At 46.2% G+C, this 26,694-nt stretch overlaps 1 protein-coding gene across 1 annotated transcript; it reads left to right on the forward strand.

The window, feature by feature from the left end:
• Positions 1-246: 246 nt before the first annotated feature.
• Positions 247-20,431, forward strand: LOC135826378 (pneumococcal serine-rich repeat protein-like). The gene is made up of 12 exons (XM_065338990.1): positions 247-637; positions 784-828; positions 3,211-3,470; positions 5,910-5,938; positions 6,420-6,684; positions 9,996-10,066; positions 11,463-11,581; positions 12,053-12,102; positions 12,365-13,762; positions 14,440-14,608; positions 15,393-15,437; positions 18,852-20,431. The coding sequence occupies exons 1-12, from the start codon at positions 494-496 to the stop codon at positions 18,960-18,962; spliced, it is 2,706 nt and encodes a 901-aa protein (XP_065195062.1). The 5' UTR covers positions 247-493; the 3' UTR covers positions 18,963-20,431.
• The last annotated feature ends 6,263 nt before the right edge of the window (positions 20,432-26,694 follow it).

Raw genomic sequence — 26,694 nt, forward strand, 5'->3', positions numbered from 1 at the left:
ACATGATCAGTCCACACTTGACCACAGGTAGGTACATGACTGTGTAGACCGGGCAGGGCCCCAGGGGCTGCAAAAAGTGTTCAGCCCCACCAAATGCCCCCCCCCCCCCCTTTCCCGCTAGCCTAGCCGCACACAGTTGCTAGCGCCTGGCTGCAAGAAAAAGAGAGTGGCAGTGCAGTAGCGGTGTCGGATCGGTTGGTTTTTTCGATTTTTCATTTTTTTTCGCTTTTGAGTTTTTCACGGTTGTGTGCATGATCTTGCTAGTGCATGCAGCAAGAGTTCATGAACTCTTGATGCAGACTTGCAGCGAAGTAATTTACTTCTAGTTAGCTCGGTGTGGATGGCTCGACTTGAGTTTCATCATCAACTCACCACACTTGATAGAAAACAATGTGCTCAATGGCCAGCAGGGGCATTGGAATCATCGGTATTTCCAGGTGATTTTACCACACGACTAGTACTGTAGGTTGGTGCAGGAAACTTCAATACCAGCATGGCGTCTGGTGCTGAAAAAGAGTTGACTCCCTCGTCCACTTTCGACTTGATCCCAAGCATGGTTCCTGGTAGATCTATGGTGCTCCTTCCTAAAGTTCCTAATGGTTGCATCCAGGCTCTTGAAAACTATCGCTCAACGAAGGTACAGTAGCACAATAATCATAGAGATATTGACCACATCCAGCATAACGCCTCGTTGATGTTGTCATTCTTTCAAAGTATTTGTATCAAAAGCTTGCCTCAAATTCATATTCTCGTGTTATATTTCTGGTGTTGATCACTCTGCAGACAAAATCTAAGCATCTCAGCGTTTTTTGGAATGGCACCAGTGGTGTAAGTAAATTCTGGAAAAGTTTAATTACTTAGTATTGTTGAACAAGAATGTGCATAATTATGTGTTTTGTTATGTTCCAAGTATCAGTATGGGAGGTAGACAAAATTTATGCAATGACCATTACGTTCAATTTATGCTGTACACGAATGCCATGGAGACCAGCATTTGAAAAATAGAATTGTTTCAATGAACATTGTGTATACTGTTAGGTACAGGTGCCCTATTTGAAGTTAGCATAATTATACCATTCAAGTTACGTTCTATAATATTATTAGAAGTGGTTGCTGGTGGTCGTAACCAGCTCTGATATCTGTACTCACTCCCTCACATACCATTTCACCATTCAGACCCATAGCTCGCGTATGGTCATTGTAGTCCGGTCCCCGCACCAGCCAATGGCCGTCATAGGTACTACATAGACGGAATAGGCAAAATGGCGGCTATGAGGCTGCCGGTGGTACATTGTCACCACACCACAGATGTGCGAGCTACGCCCCTGCCATTCATGTAGATATGGGCTGCCAGTATTGTCCCTGTGCTTCGGCAATGTTTCATACGTGCTGCACCTCGCTGCGGTCAGTGCACCGTAATGCACTGCCCTACTGCACATGCATGCAGTCCAGCCTCGTCGTAATTAGCTTTAGATCCAGATCCTGCTCAGGATACCTATAGAGTATTATGACAGTATTAGGGACTACAGTAGAGTGCCGGTTAGCCGCACCCATCTGGGCACGGGGTTGTCTCCAAGGTGTTTGGATGAGGAGTATTGTTCAGATAAGGTAGCGGGCACACATCAATCTAAACCATGCACATTCCCACATGCTTCCATCCTTTCTCCTTCTCTTCGGCATCACCCTAGGAATTAGACACACTCCAGCTCCTCAAAATGACACCATGGCCTGGGGACTAAATCTGACGCCAACCTGTTACCAACAACCTGTGCACCGTTTTTAATGGTGGGTGACGAAAATCAGTAAACCCTGATTTTTGTCACTTGAATTCAGTGCAAACAGGCAATCTGGATAATTGACCGTTTGGATATTTGATGTTCAAATAATTGGCGTTCTACTGTACATTGTAAACATTGATATATTTGTCATGAATTGAGTTAGTTTAGTTTCAATGTAACGCCTCCCTCCCTCCCTCCCTCACCCTGCAGAAAGATCTACTGGCTGTACATGCATCTTGTCCACCTGCATGCCCACCTGTAGTGCCACTTACACTTAGCCTGTGAGGGACACATGGGGCATGTACACCCCCTGAGATATTACCACCTTAGCTTTAGCATGTGCATGTTTGGGATCACAGTTCAGTGCCTGCTGTGAAGCCAGAGGTACCCCCCAGGTAGACCAGCTCCAACAGGGTGTCATGTACAGATAAAACAGAAGAGGTCCAATTGGATACGGAGTACTTCCATTGCCGTACCCACAAACAAAACACCAGTGAGGCGTCTCTCTCTCTCTCTCTCTCTCTCTCTCTCTCTCTCTCTCTCTCTCTCTCTGTCTCTCTCTCTCTCTCTCTCTCTCTCTCTCTCTCTCTCTCTCTCTCTCTCTCTCTCTCTCTCTCTCTCTCTCTCTCTCTCTCTCTCTCTCTCTCTCTATGACTATGAACAGCCACATACACAGTAGCACTACGTTGCATGTACAATGACCTTCCTGCCGCTGCGCAGATGCATATGATACTGAGTATGTCCCACTTGATTTATCTTGTGTGAGAAATATCGGAAATAAGAATAGAAAGTCGCTTTTCAAACACCCACGCTATAACCGATGCCTACTGTACATGAATGTGGTAATGTTTTATCACAACTTTTGTGTGTTTTTTTTCTTTGTGTAGTGTGTGTGGCTGTGTTTTCATGTCGTCATTATAGTAGTATGTGTGACAGTGAAGCTTGCATACCTTGAGGTATGTGTGGTTGATAACTAAGTGATAGGTTTATCATTACAAGGAGAGGACCATAAGTTTGCAAGTTGTCCGTTCTGTCCAACACTAAAGATTATAAGCAGGATAATGGTGAGTCAAAATGTGCAACAATTAGCACAAAACTGACTGATGTGATACTGACATTCAACGACCTGATGCTTAGCTGCATCGCGTCTCTAGTGCGCAAACCAACATCTAAGTTATGAAGTAACGTAAGGAAGGGGGGTTGGCTTGCGCACTCCAGACGTGATGCAGCTAAACATCAGGTCGTTGAATGTCAGTATCACATCAGTCAGTTTTGTGCTAATTGTTGCACATTTTGACTCACCATTTTCCTGCTTACAATCTTTAGTGTTGGACAGAACGGCTAACTTGTAAACTTATGGTCCTCTCTTTTTAATTAAAATCCTTGGCTCTCCATCCGAGTTTAATAAGTCTATCATGTCGTCATTGTTCAGGTCTTCAAGATAGCGACGGGTGAAGACGAGAAAGACTGTCAGCACTTTGCTTTGACTATCGGCGAGACAACTGGAAAAGTGTCAACAGAGCCGAACAAGAATGTGGAGGATATCTTGCGTACAAGCAGTGACAGGGGACATCAACTACAAGCTGTCGGTACTGTGACATGCAAAGTCAAGGTCAAGGCCAGGCAGTCCGAAGTGTTCACCTGTACCAGAGAGAATATCCGCACGGCCGAGCAGTCACGCAGAGCAGTTTGGTGAGGGATCATTTGTAACAGTGCTCATATGCATGCTGAATTGTGAATGAAAGTCATTCCACAAGGATTCTTAAAGGGGAAGTTAAGGCTAAAATCAAAATTTCACCAGTTGTAGTCTTCGGGGTGCTGAGTCGAATGGTCTTGGTCCGAGGAAGCTGAGACGCTCCCTTCCTTCTTTTTTCCCAATCGAACTCGCGCACTTCCACCGAAACTGGGTGACTGCGCCCTACTAGATGGGGATTTGTATGCAAAATGTCACTAAAAGCGCCATGTCGTTCTTATAAAAGCACGGATGGCCGCGATTGGCCCATATGTTGTAGTCTTTGGGACGCTGAGTCGACTGGGTTTGGTCCGTTACTCCTTTATTCCCAATCGAACATGGTTGAACAAGCGGTCATGTGCTCCTGCGTACACCAGTCACCTGGTCACCGCGCCTGCAGAGTACAACTTACTAGCCTGTTTGACCTTTTTTGGGTAGAGCCCTGTCACTTGAGTTGAACCTTGGTGTGAAAGTTGTCGCCTGCTGGGGCGGTGACCAAGTGATTTGGGCACCCAGGAGCACGTGACCGCTTGTTCAACCATGTTCGATTGGGAATAAAGGAAGAACGCTGCATCGCAGCCTTTTCGGACCAAAACCAGTCGACTCAGCGTCCAAAAGGCTACAACATATGGGCCAATCGCGGTCATCCGTGCTTTTATAAGAACGAAATGGCGCTTTTAGTGACATTTTGCATACAAATCCCCATCTAGTAGGGCGCAGTCACCCAGTTTTGGTGGAAGTGCGCGAGTTCGATTGGGAAAAAAGAAGGAAGGGAGCGTCTCAGCTTCCTCGGACCAAGACCATTCGACTCAGCACCCCAAAGACTACAACTGGTGAAATTTTGATTTTAGCCTTAACTTCCCCTTTAATCATTTATCGGGAGGGAATTAATATAGGCCCAGAGATACTATATTCCTCTCAAGCCCATTGCACAATGACATAGTCTGGCCCACCAGCACCCTGCAGATCCACATGGGCATGGCTATGTGGGATGTTGAGCAGTGCATTGCTGATCCCAGTGTATACACATGCAGGGCCGTAGCAGGCGGTCCGGCAGGTCCGGCAGCTGCCGGACCAATATTCGGCCAAAAAAAAAAGAAGAAAAAAAGGAGCTCACAGATGTGAGCATGCAGTACAGCTCAGGATGTCCACCCGGTACCATTGAAGGGGATGTGTGCAATAAGTACATGACTGTAGTATAGAGGTAGTAGCAAGAGTAGGAATAGTAGTGCTGGTAGTAGACCTACATTGTACATGTCATCAGGAATTATGATGACCCTGCTGAAGATCATGTGGACAGTCATGCCCGTGAATGTTCCTACACTGTACTTCCTGAAATGTATTGATTATTTTCTTCCTCCAATTCTTTCTAGATAGGGTTTGTACCAAAGATATCCCATTTCAATATCCTTTCTCCTCCTCCAAAGGTCCATTTTGGTTCTTTTATCACATGCATTGAGATACGCTATGCCTTCATAATCTTCAACAAGTTCTGTTTGGACGGACACAACATGCTGATGCTCTTTTTCCTGACTCATGCCGAACGTCCTTCTTCCTTTTCTCGTCCTATGTCACGCTGCATGGTCACGATTACATGCATGTACATGTACATAGTACGTATCTAATATTGACTGAGTACGAGGTCAACTTATAGTATAGGAAATAAAAGCTGAGTAAAAGACCGAGGCGAAGCCGAGGTCTTTTACGAGGTTTTTATTTCCTATTCTGACCAAGTACGAATTAGATTTATCACGACAAACAGTCCGTATTTCAAATTCCAGAACGATAACCTCATGAATCCCGGTTTTATGATTGCACAACCGTTGCACCACCACTCATGCAGTGACAATGCCGCGCTAGGCACCGTTCAACTGCGCAACCCCTAACTGGCCTAAGCAGTCAATATAGCCCTAAGGAGTGAAATATGCAGGAATATTTGACTGCTTAGGTATGGCAAAAATCTATGGGAGTCAATACTAAGGGAGTGATAAATACACGTACAATCATGTACATTTTGTACATGTACCGGCATATGTACATGTATGAGTATGGGCTCGGGGGGGGGGGGGGGGGGGAGCATCGAAGTCGTATCTTGCCGGACCAACCCAAATGGGGCTGCTACGGGCCTGACATGTACAGTGTTACTCATGCATTCCACATTGGGCAATGCGCCATGGGCTTATTGCCCATGTGTTTCCTTTGTTCCAAGTGTGCTAACTATATCATGTGTTCTGTGTGTCTGTGTTTGTACATGAGCGTGTGTGTGCATGCTTCTACATGCTTGTGTATACACGCGTGCGTGCATCTATACACGTGCTTGTGTGTGCATGCATGCATACCCGTGTGTGCCTGTATATGTGTATGTGCGTAAATTTGCTTTTCCATGCTTTGTTTTACAGTGCACAAGAAATAGAAGTGACATCTCGACGTACGTGCTTTGCCTTAGTATATCTCATTATGAAGAGTGCTATTAATTAATGTCACCCTCATGCTGTACACTGTTCACACAGTCTGCCTCCTTGCTTGTTGCAAATGGACATGCTTTTTCTGGATACGTTTGATGATGCTGAACAATGCATAATGTTACACCAGCTTTCGTTTTTCTTGGCTGGTCATACAGTAAGTGATTCTCATTGAAGAGTCACAACTATCCTAGAAAAGTTGGACCATTAGGAACCACTCACATTCTGATTCTGTTTTCTTCCTTCACCAGTTCACAATGGCATGTGGTACCAAGAGAGTGGTCTGTCCCTGGTCTACCAATGTGTACTAGTATGTAGCAATGTGTGCTGGCCGTATGTGAGTCCAGCCTATGCACATTGCAGTGCTAGCCGGTGTACATTGTTTCCTTCAGCTGTGGTGCTTCTTCTCATCTCATCTTTCATGTTGTGTATTGTATTTGTGTGCAGAGCCCAGGAAGACCAAGACTAATGGTGTTGTTGTGAAGGGTGCCAATCGGCGAGGTGCTGTACCGCCCTCGAATCTAACCTCCTCAGCCGCTAGCTCAGCATCCAAGAGGCAGCAGCCCATAGCCGGTAAATCTGCTCTTGGATTGCCTTCAGCTGATGGGAAGTATGGCGGCGGCCGCAGTGCCTTGGCCTCTGCCAGCAGCAGCGGTAGCGCTACATCTCTATCCCGGGGCACGGCAAAGAAACCAGACCTCAAGTCACTAAGGTACATGTTGTTCTGACCTCAGTGCTGTTTTGAGTGTGTCCAGTGTGCTCATTGTGTCCATGGTCTCCAGTGTATGCAATGTCTGCCATGCATTCATGCATTCATGGTCTCCAGTGTATGCAGTTGTCTGCCATGCATTCATGGTCTCCAGTGTATGCAGTGTCTGCCATGCATTCATGGTCTCCAGTGTATGCAGTGCCTGCCATGCATTCATGGTCTCCAGTGTATGCAGTGTCTGCCATGCATTCATGGTCTCCAGTGTATGCAGTGTCTGCCATGCATTCATGGTCTCCAGTGTATGCAGTGTCTGCCATGCATTCATGGTCTCCAGTGTATGCAGTGTCTGCCATGCATTCATGGTCTCCAGTGTATGCAGTGTCTGCCATGCATTCATGGTCTCCAGTGTATGCAGTGTCTGCCATGCATTCATGGTCTCCAGTGTATGCAGTGTCTGCCATGCATTCAATAACATGTTTGAATCAGCTCATGACTTGATTCAAGAATGTTGGGGTTTGTGAGATGCATTCCGAAAAGTTCGCAAAAAAAACTGCACATCCCTGCAGCACCGGCCATGGGGCACAGGCGGACAGTATAGCAGAATAGACTGGTGCATGGTCATGTTATGGTATGAGCTTGAGTATGGTAGAGACTACACTGAGTATGGTAGAGACTACACTGAGTAAAACTCTGTCAGCAGTGAATGAACTCTTGCTTGAGCGACGCAGGAATGCAGAATTCAGCGCACACTGTCTCTCCGTTTGGGAGATTTGATTTGAACTCATTACTTGGATCCCTGGATACTTTAGCTGCCTAGTTCCCATGCTTGTTCTTATTTTAGCTAGGCTTTGAGATGAAAAGGTGTTCGCTCTCCACACACTATAAAATCACCGCCAAAGTCGCTACCGCTATCTCAGGATTTGAGATGCTTCAGAGTTGCCACCTGCTCGTGCTCATCACTCATACCAAGAGTACATAACCCCCCAAGAGTGTGCAACTCCAGCTAGTATGGGGTCTGCGACGGCAGAACTTCACATCACGTGATTAACCCGTACGCACTATTTGCACTCTGTGCATGATTGATACAGGGTTGTACGCAGCCCAGATTTTGGTACAACTCTCTTGTGGTCACTTTGCGCTGTTTGCCAGTGTAACCTTTTGAACCATGTCACGTGATGTGAAGTTCTGCTGTCGCAGCACTGCATAGAGGTTGTGCAGGCAGTTGCACACTCTTGGGGTTATGTACTCTTGCTCATACTCGCATAGGATATAGTCAACTCTCTGTTATCAGTCCCGTTCATGATCTATCACAGTTCAACAAGTACCGTAAAGTACCGTTGATCCCCCCCCCCCCCCACACCATGTCGCTTCCCAGCTGGGTTTTCGGCAGGGGGCGGGAATTAAATCAAGGCTGTCAAGTGCAGTACGATACAACGTGGAGGATCAGACTCGATGTGCTGGATTGTACACATTTTTATCCTGGATTGGCACGTATTGTGTACAGCAGTGCATGCATCAGTTCAACATCGCATTTCGTTGTATACGCTTCACGGGTAGAAAATCGACAGGGGGCGGGAATTGGAGAGGGGCGGGAATTGGAGAGGGGGCGGGAATTGGAGAGGGGGCGGGAATTGGAGAGGGGGCGGGAATTGGAGAGGGGGCGGATCAATGGTACTTTACGGTAGATGTAAAGTTCAAAACACTGTCACAGAAGTACATACTTGTGCCTCAATGACCAGTCACAAACCACTGTGGTTTTCTCTGCGAGCAGACACAGGAAGCGCAGAATCTCTCCCGATAGCCACTTGGTAGTTACTTTTGGGTATGGTTAGAACTCTCAACCACCTCCAAACCCCTCGTCACTCACTGCAAGTCACTTCTCAACCCCGGGGTACTCATGGCAAGGCACCTCTCAACCCCAGGACTTATGGCAAGGCACCTCTCAACCCCAGGACTTATGGCAAGGCACCTCTCAACCCCAGGACTTATTGCAAGGCACCTCTTCAACCCCAGGACTAATGCAAGGCGTACAAGTTTCAGGAACATGCACTTAACATGTTCATGTTTTCAATGCATTTGGTGGTTGTATGTTGTATGTTGTGTGTTGTATGTTGTGTGTTGTATGTTGTATGTTGTATGTTGTGTGTTGTATGTTGTGTGTTGTATGTTGTATGTTGTATGTTGTATGTTGTGTGTTGTATGTTGTGTGTTGTATGTTGTGTGTTGTATGTTGTATGTTGTATGTTGTGTGTTGTATGTTGTGTGTTGTATGTTGTATGTTGTGTGTTGTATGTTGTGTGTTGTATGTTGTGTGTTGTATGTTGTGTGTTGTGTGTTGTATGTTGTATGTTGTATGTTGTATGTTGTATGTTGTGTGTTGTATGTTGTATGTTGTGTGTTGTATGTTGTGTGTTGTATGTTGTGTGTTGTATGTTGTGTGTTGTATGTTGTATGTTGTGTGTTGTATGTTGTGTGTTGTATGTTGTGTGTTGTATGTTGTGTGTTGTATGTTGTGTGTTGTATGTTGTGTGTTGTATGTTGTATGTTGTATGTTGTATGTTGTATGTTGTATGTTGTGTGTTGTATGTTGTGTGTTTGGATGTACTGTAAGTCTACAAATTTTCGACCCATTCAAATTTCGGCCTCCCAAGGCTAAAACCCATTTCGACCCATTCAAATTTTCGGCCTGTGTTGCTGCCACCTGTATACACTGTCACACTGAACCTTGCAAAACAAAATTACGGCCACAACAAAATTACGGCCACAACAAATTTTCGGCCAAACACGATCAGGCCGAAAATAGTCTAAAATAAACATGCGCCACATATTTGTTGACTTACAGTACACTGGGATTGCATCATGGATCCAAAACAGAATACCTTGAACATGTTGAATTCGTAAAAAATTGGTTGTGAGCAACACTGGCTCACACTCAAATAACTGCTTTTCACCAGAAAAATATTATATTTCAACGTTTCGGTCATGAAATAACCATCATCAGGAATGAACCTCCTGATGATGGTTATTTCATGACCGAAACGTTGAAATATAATATTTTTCTGGTGAAAAGCAGTTATTTGAGTGTGAGCCAGTGTTGCTCACAACCAATTTTTTACTTATGAAGCTGCGTGATGCGTCCTACAAGATTTTATGTTGAATTCGTTCGTGGCAAACACATATTGGGATACTGCCCCTTGTCTCTTTGTGCATCCCCAGTTTTGGTATCTCTCTAGGAGAATGCTGACACTCATGCTTGCTTTTGTATCTTGTCTAGGGGATGCTGATATTCATCCTTTCTGTTGTATCTTTCCTAGGGGCATGCTGACGTTTATCCTGGCTCCCAAGCCGTTGAAGAAATCTGAGATCCTGTCCCGACTAAGCAAAGGTGTGTACAGTCTGCTACATACTATCAAGAGTACATAACCCCCAAGAGTGTGCAACTCCAGCTATGGGGTCTGCGACGGCAGAACTTCAATCACGTGATGAACCCGTACACATTATTTGCACTCTATGCATGATTGATACAGGGTTGTATGAAACCCAGCTTTGGGTACAACTCTCTTGTGATCACTTTGCACTGTTTTCCAGTGTAACCTTTTGAACCATGTCACGTGATGTGAAGTTCTGCCGTCGCAGCACTGCATAGAGGTTATGCAGGCAGTTGCACACTCTTGGGGGTTATGTACTCTTGATACTATGCATGCTACTGGCTGAAGCATACAGCAGCCTATTGGAAGGGAGGGAGACTTCTTCCATAGCTAGCTAATTTCGGTACAAAGAGATTGTGGCAATCTCGTATGTACCTACAATTGAGTTTTATAACTAATTCATGTTGCCCAAAAATCGTAGAAATTCCTTTCCAAAAACGGGTTTGATCAAAGATATTGTGCCTATTATCTCGCAAAAGGAATGCCATGCCCAATCTCCACTGTTTCGGCTTTTATTGAACTTCACCGAAATTCAATTGGCGCCGAAAGTTTCTCCCCTTGCAGTACCCATATACGGTGAAGTGGAAGCGGAGAAAGCGGTATAGCTGTCCTTGTGTTGACATTGGCCCATTTGAACATGGCCATGCTCTACTCAAACCAGACTCCTCTCCAAATCACAATGGAATGTATAGCTGATGCTGCACAAAGGCGTGCTCATGTGTGTAGCAATGCTATTCTCACATTTTTACTCCCAGTCTGATTTTTACACATGGTTATACTTAATGTGTGTGTGTGTGGGGGGGGGGGGGGTCCGGGATTGGTGTTGTAGGCTCGGAAGTGCAGATTGAGTCTGAAGTGGGATTCATAGAAGCATATTTGCGGTGCAATGGCCGCGAAACCGGGAACCCCCAAATCATATCCATCCCACAGATCACGCAACTGGCCCATCGCAGAAGTTGAGCTTGGCTCAACTTTCACGATGCGACATGCGATGCGGTGTACGATTTTGACCTTTGCAGCACAGTTGTACAACAGGTTCAAGATTTGCTTGTAGATTTGTAAAATGTGTACTCAACCATGCGAATACCATGGTAACGTATTCACCTTCATTTAACTTTGCACCAAATCAGCAAAGCGACGTCACATCGCTGACTTTTTCTGTGAATGGTATTTTGCAAATTCGCATCGCAAAGAAGCTTCTGTGCGTCCCGCTTTAGCTGGCATGACTTGGCATGCTGGCAGTGGATTAGGGACAACACTGGTCTAAATCTGGCCACATCAATATGGATTTTGATGACTAGAAGTGAGTGTATGTGTCTGTCTGTCTGTCTGTGCGTGTTTGTTTGGTTACAGCTGACAAGAAATACCATGAACACCGCGATGAGTCACGTTTATATACAACCCTGGATGCCATAGCAACATCATCACATGACCTATATCATCTGAAAGCAGAATTGCTTCAGGGACTTCAGGTAACTTCTACCATACTGCATTTGCACTGTAACAAACAGATTGATGACTGACTGACTGGTTCTCTCTCTCTGTCTGTCTGTCTCTCTCTTTCTCTCTCTCTCTCTCTCTCTCTCTCTCTCTCTCTCTCTCTCTCTCTCTCTCTCTCTCTCTCTCTCTCTCTCTCTCTCTCTCTCTCTCTCTCTCTCTCTCTCTCTCTCTCTCTCTTTCACTCTCTCTCTCTGTCTCTCTCTCTTTCACTCTCTCTCTCTCTCTCTCTCTCTCTCTGTCTCTCTCTCTCTCTCTCTCTCTCTCTCTCTCTCTCTCTCTCTCTCTCTCTCTCTCTCTCTCTCTTTTTCTTTCTTCCTCTTTCTCTTTCTCCGAAGCCAAAATTGGCAGTGACAAGTTCCAAGTATTCTGTAGTCAACATGTATGTGGTGATATAATATTATTGTTCCTGTTTGTTCGTTTTGTTGGTATTTGTTTGAGTACAGGTGTCCAAATGGCCTCATTACACCGAGACTGAGAAACTTGCCATACAGAGGTATGATGAGATGTTTCCAGCTTTGTACTAGCTGTGTGCATGGTGGTGTCCTTCTGGTGGCATGATTGCTTCTTGTATTTCCTGCTGTGTATATAGCCTGTTCTTCTTGTAATACAGTCAGTGCAGTTGGTTACATTATTGACTGATTTGCTGTGTGTGTGTGTGACTGTGTGTGTGACTGTGTGTGTGTGACTGTGTGCGTGCATGCGCGTCCATTCTTACGTGTGTGTATGTCATGTGTCTGTCTTGTGCATGTTACTAGGAGACTGAAGTTTGAAGGTTTGGATGATGCTGTTGCTAACGGTAGTAACAGTGGTGCTGCATCGACCTTATCAACAGCTACACCAGCATCAGCAAGTCATACATCCACACCTTCACCAAGCGATCAACATCAGCAGCAGCAGTTACGCTCTCCATACCGTTCTGTTGCTGGTTTAGTTGATGACTTAGGCCTGAGTGGTGAGAGGTCTCCATCTAGCCAGCTAACACCATTATCTAGTGCTCACGTTCGCTCTGCCAGACAACAGCAGCAGCAACAGCAATCTCATACTAGTTCAGTCAGTGCTATGTCCGCATCAGATGATGGGTGGGTACCAACAACGACAGAAAAGTTGAAACATAACTCAACGCCCGCAACTCGTCGTGCCACGCTTAGCAAGGCGCAGACTAACATGCTGGCAGCTTCTAGCAAAGCTCGCCATGGCAATTATTCCAACGCCAAAACAAACTCTCGCCTGAAAGCAAGTAGTGGTGCTAGTGGTTCAGGCAGTAGTGGTAATTCCACCAGTGTCACATCATCACCGTCGTTGGCATCATCATCAGCTTCATCTACTGCCACTAGCACCACCACCGCCACTACCACTACCACCCACTCTGCATCTGAACAAGCTGATACTGCGTCTAGATCCACAAGTAATACGAGTGCTGCAACTGGCGCTGCTGCTGCTACTGGTGCCGGTGGTAATGGTACTGCTGCTGCTGCAACTACTTCTACAGCTGCGACAAGCAATCATTCAAGTTCTTCTGTGCTACGGCGGAGTAGCTCTCGAACAACACCAATAGCGTCAAGTTCAACAGCAAGCACTTCTACTGATAACTCCAGTAATGTCTTGTCCACGTCAGCAACAACGACAACTGGAAATTCATTGCTGTCTTCCACCCGTACTGCTGCTGGCACATCGTCTTCAAGCGGCACGACGGAATCAACACAGACTCCAGCGCCGCATTCTGGAAAGGGAATCAAGAGACGGCGACATCAAGAATCGAATCAGAGCAGCAACAGTAGTGGCAAGAGCTCTGCTGCTAGTACAGCCACCACAGCTAGCAGCAGCAGCACTACTAGCTCTCGGAGGCATGCTAGCATGGAACCGGAGAGAAAGCGACGACCATCCAGTGTTGCATCCAGTACACCATCCGCCACGTCTACTGCTACCTCTAGTCATTTACCATCGACAGCAGCAGCGTCAACAGGGGCTCAGGGAACATCGGCGGCGGTGTCATCGCATTCAAGTAGTCGTCATCACCATCAACCCAAGCATCATCATCACCGCAGGGTATCCTCCGGTGCCGCTGCTGCTGCCGCTGGTGGTGGTGATGGCGCTGCTGCAGCTGCTGCTATTGGCGGAGAACTGCATGTTGACATGAGTGAAGACTGGACATGGTAAGTCACTGCAGTTGTTCTCTTCAACTTGCACACTATTACTGGCAGTTGTGCTGTGCAGTACTACATAGACCAATACTAATGCTAGGTACTACTAGTACATGGCTTTCTGATCAACACTCTACAGTACTTTGTACATCACTGTAATTCCTTTGATCACCTGCTATGACACTTTCCAGATGGTGTTACAGCAAGGGGTGGTAACTAGACCGATGCTCTCACACAGGGTACAGTAAGATCGGGCGCCGAAGAACGCAGGGGCTCGAGCGCAGCCTAGGAAAGTTCTTAAATTTTTGATTCTAGCCAGACCGTTCTTATTCACACGCGCGCGCGCGCGGCGAGTCGAGTGACGTCATGACGTTTGTCATGTACATGTACATGTAGTGCAATGTAGTACTTCTAAACTAGTGGGTGTCGTAAATGGGAATGACTGTACATGTAGCAGTTACTGTGTACACGTGTACATGACATGTACTCACCTCCCATACATGTACAATGTAGATCTACGTGTAAATTTTTAAAAGTGTTCTTAAATCTGATAATTCTAGCCTGGACTTTTCTTAAATTTTGCCGGTTTTCCACGTCATGAAAATGTAGAAGCCCTGAAACCGCAAGTGCTTTCTTCTGTAGCTCCCCTTGATCCAATTGCTCTTTTGGTGGCTTGTTGTTGTCTGCAGTAAATACTCTGAGGTAACATCCTACGCTGTTCGTTGTTCGTATAAGAATGACTTCAATTCAGCCTACCCACTCTACTGCAAGTTGAAGAGCAAGATGGATATGGTGATGGAGGAGTTCCAGATTTTAGAAGAGCAATGGAAGGAGGCCGAGGGAACACCTGAAGAAGATGTGAGAAGAAGTACTGTAGTTCTAGGAGCACAGAGAGAGAGAGGGGGGGGGGGGTACTATAGCAGTAATAGTGGTACTATTTGATTGTACCGAGTCTCGGCTTACCTTGTGCGCTCTCATTTAATTGTATGCCCTTTTAACTGAAGAAGCGCTCTTCCAAACTGCAACAAGTACTCTGTTACATGGACATGCTCTTGTGCGTAAGACCCTAGTTTGGGCAGAGTGGTGACAAGACATGTAGTGTCGGGTGTTGGTTTTACGCCGCCCAGAATTCATTCCTTGTTTCAGGCCACCCAGAATTCATTCCTTGTTTCAGGCCACCCAGAATTCATTCCTTGTTTCAGGCCACCCAGAATTCATTCCTTGTTTCGGCCCACCCAGAATTCATTCCTTGTTTCGTGCTGTTTCGGGCCACCCAGAGTGCAGTACCGATTCTAGTAGTGTTACAATCCCATGCTTCGTGTTTGCAACGTGAGCGCACCGCTTTAATACTCTTGCTAGTATCATGGGAAACCTCTGTGATTGAAAAAAGAAAGCGCAAAAGAAGACGTTAGCAGGACGGGTACTGAGTGGCTAGTCACTTCAGTCGCATTGTTTCAGCTATTTTATATCCAACTGTAATATGGAGTCTGGCGGGGAAGGGCTCTTGCTGGCTGCTGCAGGTGCTGGCCATCTTAGCAAAATGTACCTGGCAGACCCTCACTCCTGTGTACTGTGTGTGCATGCGTGCGTATGGCTGCTGCTGCTTCTGTTGTACTGTCGGTGTACTGTTGTTGAATTACAGAAAGTGTATGAGAAGGTCATTGCTCTTCACGACAAGTACATGCGGGTAGGTAATGCTTGCTTCATGTACCTCTGCTGCTGAATACGGATAGGCATGACGTGTTGTATGCTGAGATATACTTCTACATACAGCAGTGTGCTGATTATCCGCACCCCTTGGGGCACGGGCTGTCTCCAGGAGGTTCGGATGAGAAGATTGTTTGGATAAGGGAGCAGTCACACATCTATCTAGAACATGCCTATTCCCACATGTTTTCATCCTTTTTCATTCTCATAGGCAGCACAACAGGAACTAGGCGCACTTCAGCTCCTCAAAAAGACACGCTATCTTTATTTATAGTTGAGTCACCTCCACCACCACACTGCGCTCCTTAGCCGACTAGACCCTCCTGCACACAACCATCACCATTGCGAGGACACTTCCGTAGACGATATTGATAAACTCCTTCAAACAGCTGTTTCGCTAATACATAGCTCATCAGTGAAGGTAGATGTTGAATGATTAAAAATATAGACCAAACTGCTGCAGCTGTCTGAAGGAGTTTATCAATATCGTCTACGGAAGTGTCCTCGCAATGGTGATGGTTGTGTGCAGGAGGGTCTAGTCGGCTAAGGAGCGCAGTGTGGTGGTGGAGGTGACTCAACATTTTCTTCGATGGCCGAGAGCTCTGTCGCACCCTGTAATCTTTATTTATAGGTAATTTTTTATACATGTTAACTCCAACCAGTTATAATACATCTTGTGCATCACTTGAATGGTGCTCCGAGTGGGGGAAATCAGCAAAAAAACCCTCGAAAACCTGCTAATTATTATTTGACCAGCCCGGCCAGGCGACCCGGATAATCGATCATCGGGATAGTTGACGTCCGGATAATCGGCGTTCTACTGTTCTGGACTCAGGTCCGGAGCAAGTGTTTGTGTCTCTCCTGATGGCTAACATCAGCTTGAATTAGGCGTATTCTACAGTGGTGCCAAGTCCAATCTGACCCCAGGAGCGGTGCACTCCTACTGCACCAACGCAGCACACAACCGCACAAACCTCAAAGCCTGAACAGTGCATGCATGCAATGTACAGCACTAAACGAGAGAGCTTGGAAGCTCAGGGCCCTACGCTATGCTTTTTTGCCTTGATGACTTAGACAAAAAAAGCATAGGGATGTTATAAATTCTTAGAAATTTCTACTTTTTGTTTTTAGACATAACCTGGGATTCGAACCCGCACTATCGCCCTGCATGCATTTCCCGATACACTTCGCATACATACTAATTCTTCCAAGTTGCTTCACGTTATGATCTTGTATTTGAAAGCCCTATTTGAATATGCATTGTGGCCAGCCGTCTTTGATTGTACGGTACGGTACGGTACGGGACAGGTACGGTCGAGGGTAATACGACACCATCTACCACCTTGATGACGGCAAAAAAAAGAATAGGGATGTTATAAATTTTTCAATTCTCCTATTTTTTTCAGGCATTACCTGGGATTCGAACCCGCACTATCGCCCTACATGCATTCCCCCATACACTTCTCATTCATACTCATTCTTCCAAGTTGCTTCACGTTATGATCTTGCGTTTGAAAGCCCTATTTGAATAGTGTGGCCAGCTGTGTTTGATGGTACGGGACAGATACGGGATAGCGCCAGGCGTGACACAAACACACAAACACCAAACGAGAGAGCTTGGAAGCTCAGGGCCCTACGCTATGCTTTTTTTGCCTTGATGACCTAGACAAAAAAAGCATAGGGATGTTATAAATTCTTATAAATTTCTACTTTTTGTTTTTAGACATAACATGGGATTCGAACCCGCATTATCGCCCTGCATGCATCCCCCGATACACTTCGCATACATACTAATTCTTCCAAGTAGCTTCACGTTATGATCTTGTATTTGAAAGCCCTATTTGAATATGAATTGTGGGCAGCCGTCTTTGATTGTACGGTACGGGACAGCTACGGGACAGGTATGGTCGAGGGTAATACGACACCATCTACCGCCTTGATGACGGCATAAAAAGAATAGGGATGTTGTAAATGTTTCAATTCTCCTATTTTTTTAATGCATTACCTGGGATTCGAACCCGCACTATCGCCCTACATGCATTCCCCCATACACTTCGCATTCATACTCATTCTTCCAAGTTGCTTCACGTTATGATCTTGCGTTTGAAAGCCCTATTTGAATAGTGCGGCCAGCTGTATGTGGCCAGCTGTGTTTGCTGGTACGGTACGGGACAGATACGGATAGCGCCAGGCGTGACACAAACACACAAACAAACACCAAATTAAAGCTGTGTGGACCCTGGCTAGCGCCAGACGTTACTGAAGTAACGTCTTCTGCATAGCTACGGGAATTAAAGCTGTGTGGACACTGGCTAGCGCCAGACATTACTGTCTGTCTTCTGCATAGCTACGGGAATAAAACACAATTTATGTATCACATGCAAGTGTGAGCCATATTATTATTGTTATTATTATTTGTAAGAAAGGGTTTGCTCCCCACACCGGAGCTCGCGCTATTCCGCCGACTTTACTTGACACTTGACTGACTCACGACTGCCATCGGCGGAGTAAAGTCGGCGGAATAGCGCGAGCTCCGGTGTGGGGAGCAAACCCTTACTTCGTGTTATTATTATTATTGCAAATAACGCTGAGTAATTACACGAAAGCATAAAAACCAGCATTTGCTTCCGGGAAGGATTCACAAACATAAGACAAAAACACCATGGCTCAATGTAACTGCACATACGAAAAGCAGCTTCTATTGTCAAGTTCAGTGAGCCATATACTGCTGATGTATCTGTGACTCTCTCCTGACCTGAACATTTCCCTTATCGAATCCTCTTCTGGACAGCGTCTGCCCTAAAGGGTTGGGATAATCGATGCTCTACTGCAGTAGCGTACTAGTAGGGCAGTGTTAGAGGTACCAAGCTCCGTGCCACCACTCTGCAAGCGCTGAGCACTCACTGGTTTCATGGCGATTTGAGCAATGTCTTGGCAATTTTGCCATCATCAGGTCAATCTGTCCACACCTTGTAGTGATTTAGTCCTTGACCCAGCAAAAAAATCTGTGAAGCCAGGCTAAATGCCACCATGACAAATTAGGTTCCGTTTGGTTGGTCACATTCCACAATGGGAATCACTGGGAATCATTCTTGCCCGTTTGTTTGGTCAAAACATTCCGTTATGTTGGTCCCATTCCAGAATGGGAATCGCTGAGAACGATTCTTTTTGGAGAATGATCATTCCACCTCACATGCTGGAATGAGCATTCCCTTTCCGGAATCAAAAATGATAATGGTTGCCACGAGCCAAACAATAATTATAGCAACAGGTTCCATTACGAAATAAATAGTGTGGGAGCAAACCCATTCCTAAACAGGTTCATATTTACTTAAAAGCAGCTTGTCACTGATCCGCTTCTGTGTTTGCTTTTTGATTTCTCACTGTATTGCAGGATAGTACATTCAAATCTGAGCGTGAGAAGCTGCAGTTTCTTCACAATAAGTTAAGTCACATCAAGACCTTGATTGGTGTTTATGATTCTCAGCTGCTTGCTCAATCATAACCCCTGTGCTAGTAGCTGCAGCAGCCATTGCACCAGTAGTACAGTAGTACCACTGTGTTACAAATAGTAGGAGATCTACAGCAATTACTGCTAGTGCTACTCACTATAGATGTTGCCACATAATTCTAGCTGTACATCTCTTCTAGGTCAGGACACCCCGCGCTCTTCTTGCACAGACATGCTACTAGTTTCGTTCTTGCACAGACATGCCACTAGTATATCATTCTCACCCAAACCATGTCTAGTTTCTAGTTTTCTGTCTGTTTGGCATCCTATCTCTTTCTTGCAAGCTTCCAGGGCTTGGATTGCACATACCATTTTTAGATTTTATTCAATTTGGCGTTCTCTTTTTACCTTCTGCTGCTGGTGGTGGTGGATTTGATGGCGGAGCATTTTATTTTCTTGAGGGATTTTTCATTTAGTTTCTCCTACTATTCCAGTCTGTGTTTCATTCTCATCTGCATTTTGTAGCCAGGCGTCCCTTCGTCGTGCCTGCTGCTGTTGTTGCTGGCTAAGCCTGTTTGTTCACTACAAGCGCTTCTTAGTTGCGATGCTACACCTTTTTCTACAGCAGCTCCTCCACACCCTTGTAAGAGGTGGGTTTTTCTCCTTCGAAGACTTGTATGACATCAGTACTGCTCAAAGCAGTAGGAGAGGTTTGCTGTTGCTAGTACTGGCTTTCTTACAATACATAGTGTTGTACCAGCAACCACGCGGGTTGCCCACACGTACACACACACACTCTCTCTCTCTCTCTCTCTCTCTCTCTCTCTCTCTAATTCTTGCGTATGAGCGTGTGTCCTCTGACACACCCCGCCTACCACGTTGATAGCTGGACTGACATTCATAGAAGTCACGATACACATTTCGCAGCTATTTTGCAGCTATCTTGCACACATTGAGATATTGGTCCAAACTATTTTCTATTTCGTCCTGTCAATACCAATGCCACACCAGCCCAGCAGCTCTGTACATACTATGATTATGATGACATTATACATATAGCTGCTACTCTGCTACCGTTGCTACTGCTGGTTGTACTGCTGATGGTGGCACTGCTTTGCTACTGCTGGTAGTACTGCTGATGGTGGCGCTGCTTTGCTGCTGCTGCTGCCAAGTGCTGTTGATTTATTTTACGTGTACATAGCTGCTAGTCCCTTTGTGCTATTTTGGCATCCTGTGCATCCTGTGCTACTTTGCTGCATGGACCAGCAGCATCACTGTGTTGCTATGTACCATCATTTTACATCAACCTCTTCTTTCTCTTTTATTTTCTTGCTGCTATAGTGATTTTATTCTATGTGTGTTTTTAATACGCACTGAGTGTCTTATTTCTTGCCAGCGGCATTGCTCCCATGCCACCACCATCTCTAGATGGGCCTGGCTGCAAGCTGAAGATCAGCTCACGGTCCCAGCATATTGCCCAAAGTTCAGCGGCACAATGGTGTCCCAATCTCTTCTTTGTTCGACTTGCTTGTTCTCTGAACTGTCCAGTGGTTGCGATTCTTGCCGTGTTTTGGACGGTTCATACCCACCCTCACATGTTTTCTTAATGCATGCTATTCTCCAGTTCATCGTGTTTAGGGTGTGTTCTTTTTGTCCAGTGTCTGTAGGAGTGGGCACTGCAATGTACTCGCACGTTTGGTAGACGTGTTGAATTCTCTGTCCACCTCAAACTACAGCTGTAGTGCTATCCCTCTTGTACTGGGTCTGGCTCTGCTCACTGTCCCTCTTGTACTGGGCCTGGCTCTGCTCGCCGTCCCTCTTGTACTGGGTCTGGCTCTGCTCGCTGTCCCTCTTGTACTGGGTCTGGCTCTGCTCGCTGTCCCTCTTGTTCTGGGTCTGGCTCTGCTCGCTGTCCCTCTTGTTCTGGGTCTGGCTCTGCTCGCTGTCCCTCTTGTACTGGGCCTGGCTCTGCTCGCTGTCCCTCTTGTACTGGGTCTGGCTCTGCTCACTGTCCCTCTTGTTCTGGGTCTGGCTCTGCTCGCTGTCCCTCTTGTTCTGGGTCTGGCTCTGCTCGCTGTCCCTCTTGTACTGGGCCTGGCTCTGCTCGCTGTCCCTCTTGTACTGGGTCTGGCTCTGCTCGCTGTCCCTCTTGTACTGGGTCTGGCTCTGCTCACTGTCCTCTTGTACTGGGTCTGGCTCTGCTCACTGTCCCTCTTGTACTGGGTCTGGCTCTGCTCGCTGTCTCTGGTCACAGTGATCACTGTGATGGCGGTCAGTGTTTGTAGCACTTCCGTGGCCACTGTTGCTTGCTAATAATCGTGCATTTGTTGAGCCGCTTTGAGTGCATGCACTCAGCAAGTGGCGCCAAGCCAGGGGTCATAGCATCCAGGTAGATGGCACATAGGCGAGTGGGAAATGATGCAGGCTTCGCTCGTGGGTGGGTTGCTTGTTCTGGTTTCCTGGTTGCCCCTGGGAAGAACCTGCATATCATCTGGTCACTAACATTGTTGTCTCGTCACAATCATGTCCTCTCCCAATGCTGTGACTCCCTAGGCCCTGGCCACCACCGGAGCGGAGGGTTGTCACCATTAGCAAGAGTACATAACCCCCCCCCCCCCCCCCCCCCCCCAGAGTGTGCAACGCCTGATCCAGCTCTGTATAGGGTCTTGGTCGAGCGTAATCGGACCTTTGCGTCACAATACCGTACACATCTCAGAGGAGCCCGGGGAGTCGCGGGTACTCTCGGATCAAAAACAATGGTACCCTGCCTCGAGACCGGCCTTGCGCTGGTGTGGAGTGTCCGCATGACATCAGAAGATCCGATTACGCTCGACCAAGACCCTATTATTATATTCAGAGCTGGATCAGGTGTTGCACACTCTGGGGGGGGGGGGGGGGGGGGTATGTATTCTAGCCATTAGCATTGCCAAAAGTATAAGCTCCCAAGAGTGTGCAACTCATGACACCCTTTCTATGGAGTTCGCCGATGGCGAAAACTCACACCACGTGGTGTAGTGTTCCAGTGGTGCGTTTCCAGCCTGTTTTTAGCGAACAGCGGGGTAATAAAAAATTCTCTCTGACAGAAACTCGCCAGCATGATCATGGCAGATATTCGGATTATGCGCACGCTATCCTTCGTTTGTACGTAGTACGAAACGTACCTGAGAAACGTGACGTGAGTTTTCGCCATCCGAGACCCCATATGCAGAGTTGGACACTCTTGGGAGTTAATTATTTACTCGTGCCATTACGGTACATTTCTTATACCAAGAGGGGGGTTATGTACTCTTGCTTATACCCTGCACAGTTTTTGTACAATGCACAGTGTGGCTCAGTGAAATCCAGTCACGTCACTCAAGTACGCGCCTGGCGTGGCACAACCATAGACCTGCAAACACTGGGCTGCGAAATGATGCAAGGTGCAAACTTGACTGTTACTTGAGTGGCGCAACTGGATTTCATTGAGCAGCACTGTATGTGCATGTGAAAAGTCCTTTGGCTTGATCTTCTTGTGCCTAGCTTCAGTACGTACATGTGTGCACTGGACATGTAACGTTACGTGTGGTAAACAAAAATAATAATAAACTTTGAGAATAGAAAAAAAGATAAAGTAACTACAAGTTACGCTATGAGGTCCCCTAACACCACCAGTTTAATACTAAACAATCAGCTCATGCGATAACATTGCATGACACTGACCGACGGTACTGACGTTCTACAACTAACTGGCTACCAGCTCTAGCACATCTTGGATGCGCACTCCACCAGCCTTCCAGCTTGGACGGTTTTAAGTTATAGAAATAACATCAGGAGGGGGGGGGGGAGACATGTAACGTTACCTGAACCTGAACAACATGCCAGGAGTGGTGGAGGCAAGACACATTCGCATTTACATACATGCGCACCCATGCATGCACACACCATGAATGAATATTAGCAAGAGTACATAAACTAGAGTGTCCAACTCAGGCAGTGCTGGAGAAAGCCTACCACCGTTTGCATGATTTGATATCATAGTTCAGTATAAATAACCGATGTCACAGACTGTGTATTAAATTATTTTATGCAACAATGGAATCACACACGGATCACAGTTTCCATGAATCCTCAAAAAAATGACACAAACAACTACACAAATGTTCTAATTATCCAGAACCCATATGCGCATAGTCGCTCACTCTCGGGGGTTACAAACTATTGAGTCTTGATAGTAGATACACTGTATCAAGAAAGTGTGACACTGGCAATGATGAGCCAATCCAGCACTGAGCGGTTGGGTTCTCATGTGGTCAATTATCCGTGACTATGCAATTCGGAATTCAACACTACAAGTATTTCAATACATATCCATAGCATGATTGCTGGCAAAAATACTCTTCTGGCACGCAGAAGAAGCTGGGTCTGAGGTAAGGGTGCTAGAGACACAAAACTAAAAAGAGTGACATCCAGCTTTCAACACGAGTCTCAGTTCAGGGTGACGCGTGTGCGAGCGCGTGGGCATTTACGACCTAACGTTAACGGGGAGTCATGCCGCCGCCTTACTCATTATAAAATGTATCTATTGTGGAATGCGGTGTGAGGTCACTGAGACGACTGGTGTGTAGTGACATCATTGTAATACACAACTGCGGTCTATGATGGTAAGTGCCACATACTGCATGCACAGGTTAAGTTGTCTGCATGCCGGCGAGTGCTGGGAAAGTACCCGTGATAGGCCAAGGCAGTCTGCACGGCAATATGGCCATGGGAGAAAGCCACACGCACACGGCCAGTCAGGAAGGAGCCCGTGGCACCCGTGCAGGTAGTGAGGACCAAACTCAGTACTACTGAAAGGAGCCAGACGTACAGCCAGTCACCGCAGACAGTACTCAGCACTGTGAACTTGGCAGCCACATGTGCAGGTAATCAGGTAGCCAGATACACAGTTCTTATTAATTTTCATGATTGATGATTGACGGATGATTGGTTGTGATATTTGCTGACTCATGTCGCGCATACCTGTAATCATACTGGCTGGAGAATTTCACAATTACTACCCACGCCGAATATCCGTCTGAGCTGTCAGCCTCACATTGTTGTAGCCGTGGCAATGGCCAGCACACTCCGGTAGTCATCATGTTTTCTCCGCCATCAACTACATTCTAACCTTTCCAATCTCACGGGAGCAGATGTACATGTATGGTCCTGCCGCTGATCCCGAGACCCATGGTCGGGGGAGGTAGGCCCAATTCACTAGCATGCTGCTCCGGCTTCCTGCTGTCGTGTCTTCCCCTTGGCCTCTGTCTTCCTATTCCGTTCTCTGCTGGACTGTGTACTTCAGTATACAAAAATCCAATCTCACATCCCAACAACGCACGGAACAACTCATTGAACTAATTACTTGAACGCCATGTGCAGTACGCGACCGAGTGACAAGGCAAACTGGATTTCTCTCAGGACTCACAAGTAGTTAGTTTACAGAAGCAAAATTCCACCTGTACTCCAGCATTATGTAGTTTCAGTTAGTAACTTGAACTGGTCACAATGGCTCACCCATCCGCTTGTCAGAGATAGCATAGTTACTAGCTACATGTAGAGTGGTGTTTGTAAGTAACCGATAAGGATCATCACGGGTTCAGACATCAGAACCTAACCGGTGGATAGCGAAGTGAAAATACTGATACAGTACTTGTCTACTGAATCATGCCAAGACTGAAAGGAACCCGGAAAAGTCTTTACCAGATGCGAATATGACAACTACATGACTGTACTAGTACTCGATCTCTGACTAGCTGCAAAGCTGGTTTTACTTCAACTCGTACACCATAGCTTTGACTCTGCTCTTCAGCTACAAGTTGCTTGGACATGTAAATAATTTTAAATTGTAATAATTATAGTGAATAACAGCCAATTTTACTTTTTTTAGCGTGCATGTGATCAAATGCTACGACTACGATCGAGCACAAGATCAGTAACTCGTAGTCGTAGATCTACTGACTGTAAACACTTGTGAAGTAAGTAAGGAGTAGTGCTTACAAAAAAATAATAGTATAATTATTTTGTCAGTGTAAGAAAAGCCTTTGTCTGTATTTATAACCATGGGAAACCATGTTTCGCGTTACCGCGCGCGTACCTTTTCGAATCCTTGACAAGAAAAAAAAGAAGATCCGAGACAAGTCAATCGATACATCGATGGCTGTTCTGGCGAACATTCTCTAGCCAGTATGGCAGATCAGAGGTTACCAGCTTCTCCATAATCTTGCATTCCAGGCGATGGTACGTAGAAGGTGCGAGCGATGACAATTTCTATTTTTCCAAGCCGTACACGGTACAGTGGGCTATAGGGCCTGCTCACCAAGCGAGCGAAGATTCCAGGTGTCAAGGACTTCGAGATTTTCCACGATCGTGATGGAGCGGAATTCCACTCGACTCATGTCAAAATGCAGAAGGAGCCATCCATGAAATTTGTTATTGTATCGCTCCAGTGCAGTCTGCCCGCTGTCCTGTGGCGACTTGTTGTCGTTTTGGATATTATTACCAAGAGTATATGATGGTGCTATTCTGTGTGCAACATGGCTCAGTACACAATACGAACGGAGTTTTGTTTTTTTCCTCTGTTTTTTTTTCGCCCGCCCGCGTGCCTTTTCCAGAAATAACACTCGCTAGCCACTGTACGCTAGCAGTTCGCCTTCGCTCCGCCAATGTTCAGGAACAGGCCTGCCTGGATGTCGCTGCCAGTGGCCTTTGGGGTGGCCGATTTGAGCGCACGTTTATTGATGTCAGGGTGTTAACCCGTGTGCGTCCTCAAATCGAGCCACTTCACATGGCCTCCACTTACACTCGGCAGGAGAAGGAGAAGCGCAGGGCTTATGCGCAACGTGTGCGTGATATCGAACATGCATCGTTTGTTTCAGCAGTCTTTGCCACAACGGGTGGGATGAGTCGGCATTGCAATGCACTCTACAGGGTTCTAGCCAGGTCAATATAGTAGGGGGGTGGGCATGGGAAAAAGTTACCTCATGACCCATTTTTTCCATTGTCCAAAATGGTCTTGCCATGCAAAATGTAACATACAGGGTGAACCCCGACTTCACCCCTCACATGCACAAATGTGCCTTTATTCAAAAAATGCAAGGATTTATGAAAGATTTTTTTGCTGTACACAGTATACGGAGCAAGACGAAATTCGCGTTCGCGTTCGCAAACATTAGAGAGGTTAAGTTTCACGTAAAAGTCTTACGTCCGTGAACTTTTACGTCAAAAAGTGAAAAAACTCACGTAAAATTTGACGTGTTTTACGTGAGTTGACTGTCCCGCACGTAAGTTCATGACGTGAGTTTTTGGAAGTTTCGCTTGGTTATCCCGACCGAATTTGTGTGAGTTTCCGGAATTTTATCGAGATTTATCGAGTTTGTTGGAAGATTTGATATTTGTGCGAACTTACCCGAATCCTGCCAGGCAAAATTTCACGTCACGTCACACGTGTAACTTAACCTCTAAAAATTACACGTAACGTGAGATTTGCACCGCGTTATGAAAAAGGGCAAAAAACGTGTAACTTAACCTCTCTATTTTTCAGATTGCGAACTTTCGCATTTTTCGTTCGGAAAAGTAGTCGGAACACGAATCGCGGATTCGTGTCAGGGCAGTCATAAATTTACCACGCTGTACTGTCTGTACACAATGTACGTCGTGTCAACGTCATGCATGTGCGAATTCTGTTTGCTAATCCTTCTCATAACGCGAATTCCGCCACGGAGTTCGACTTTCCTTGGAGTGCGAACGCGAATTTCGTCTTGCTAATCCT

This window comes from Sycon ciliatum, chromosome 10 (genome assembly GCF_964019385.1).
Source record: "Sycon ciliatum chromosome 10, ocSycCili1.1, whole genome shotgun sequence".
NCBI classification, from domain to species: domain Eukaryota; kingdom Metazoa; phylum Porifera; class Calcarea; order Leucosolenida; family Sycettidae; genus Sycon; species Sycon ciliatum.

What these genes read in the sequence shown, in the direction of transcription:
- LOC135826378 (XM_065338990.1), top strand. Translation starts at nt 494, where the DNA reads ATGGCGTCTGGTGCTGAAAAAGAGTTGACTCCCTCGTCCACTTTCGAC. An exon ending in TTTGGAATGGCACCAGTGGT is followed by an intron (nt 829 to 3,210) that starts GTAAGTAAATTC and finishes GTCATTGTTCAG; the next exon opens with GTCTTCAAGATAGCGACGGG. An exon ending in AATAGAAGTGACATCTCGAC is followed by an intron (nt 5,939 to 6,419) that starts GTACGTGCTTTG and finishes ATTTGTGTGCAG; the next exon opens with AGCCCAGGAAGACCAAGACT.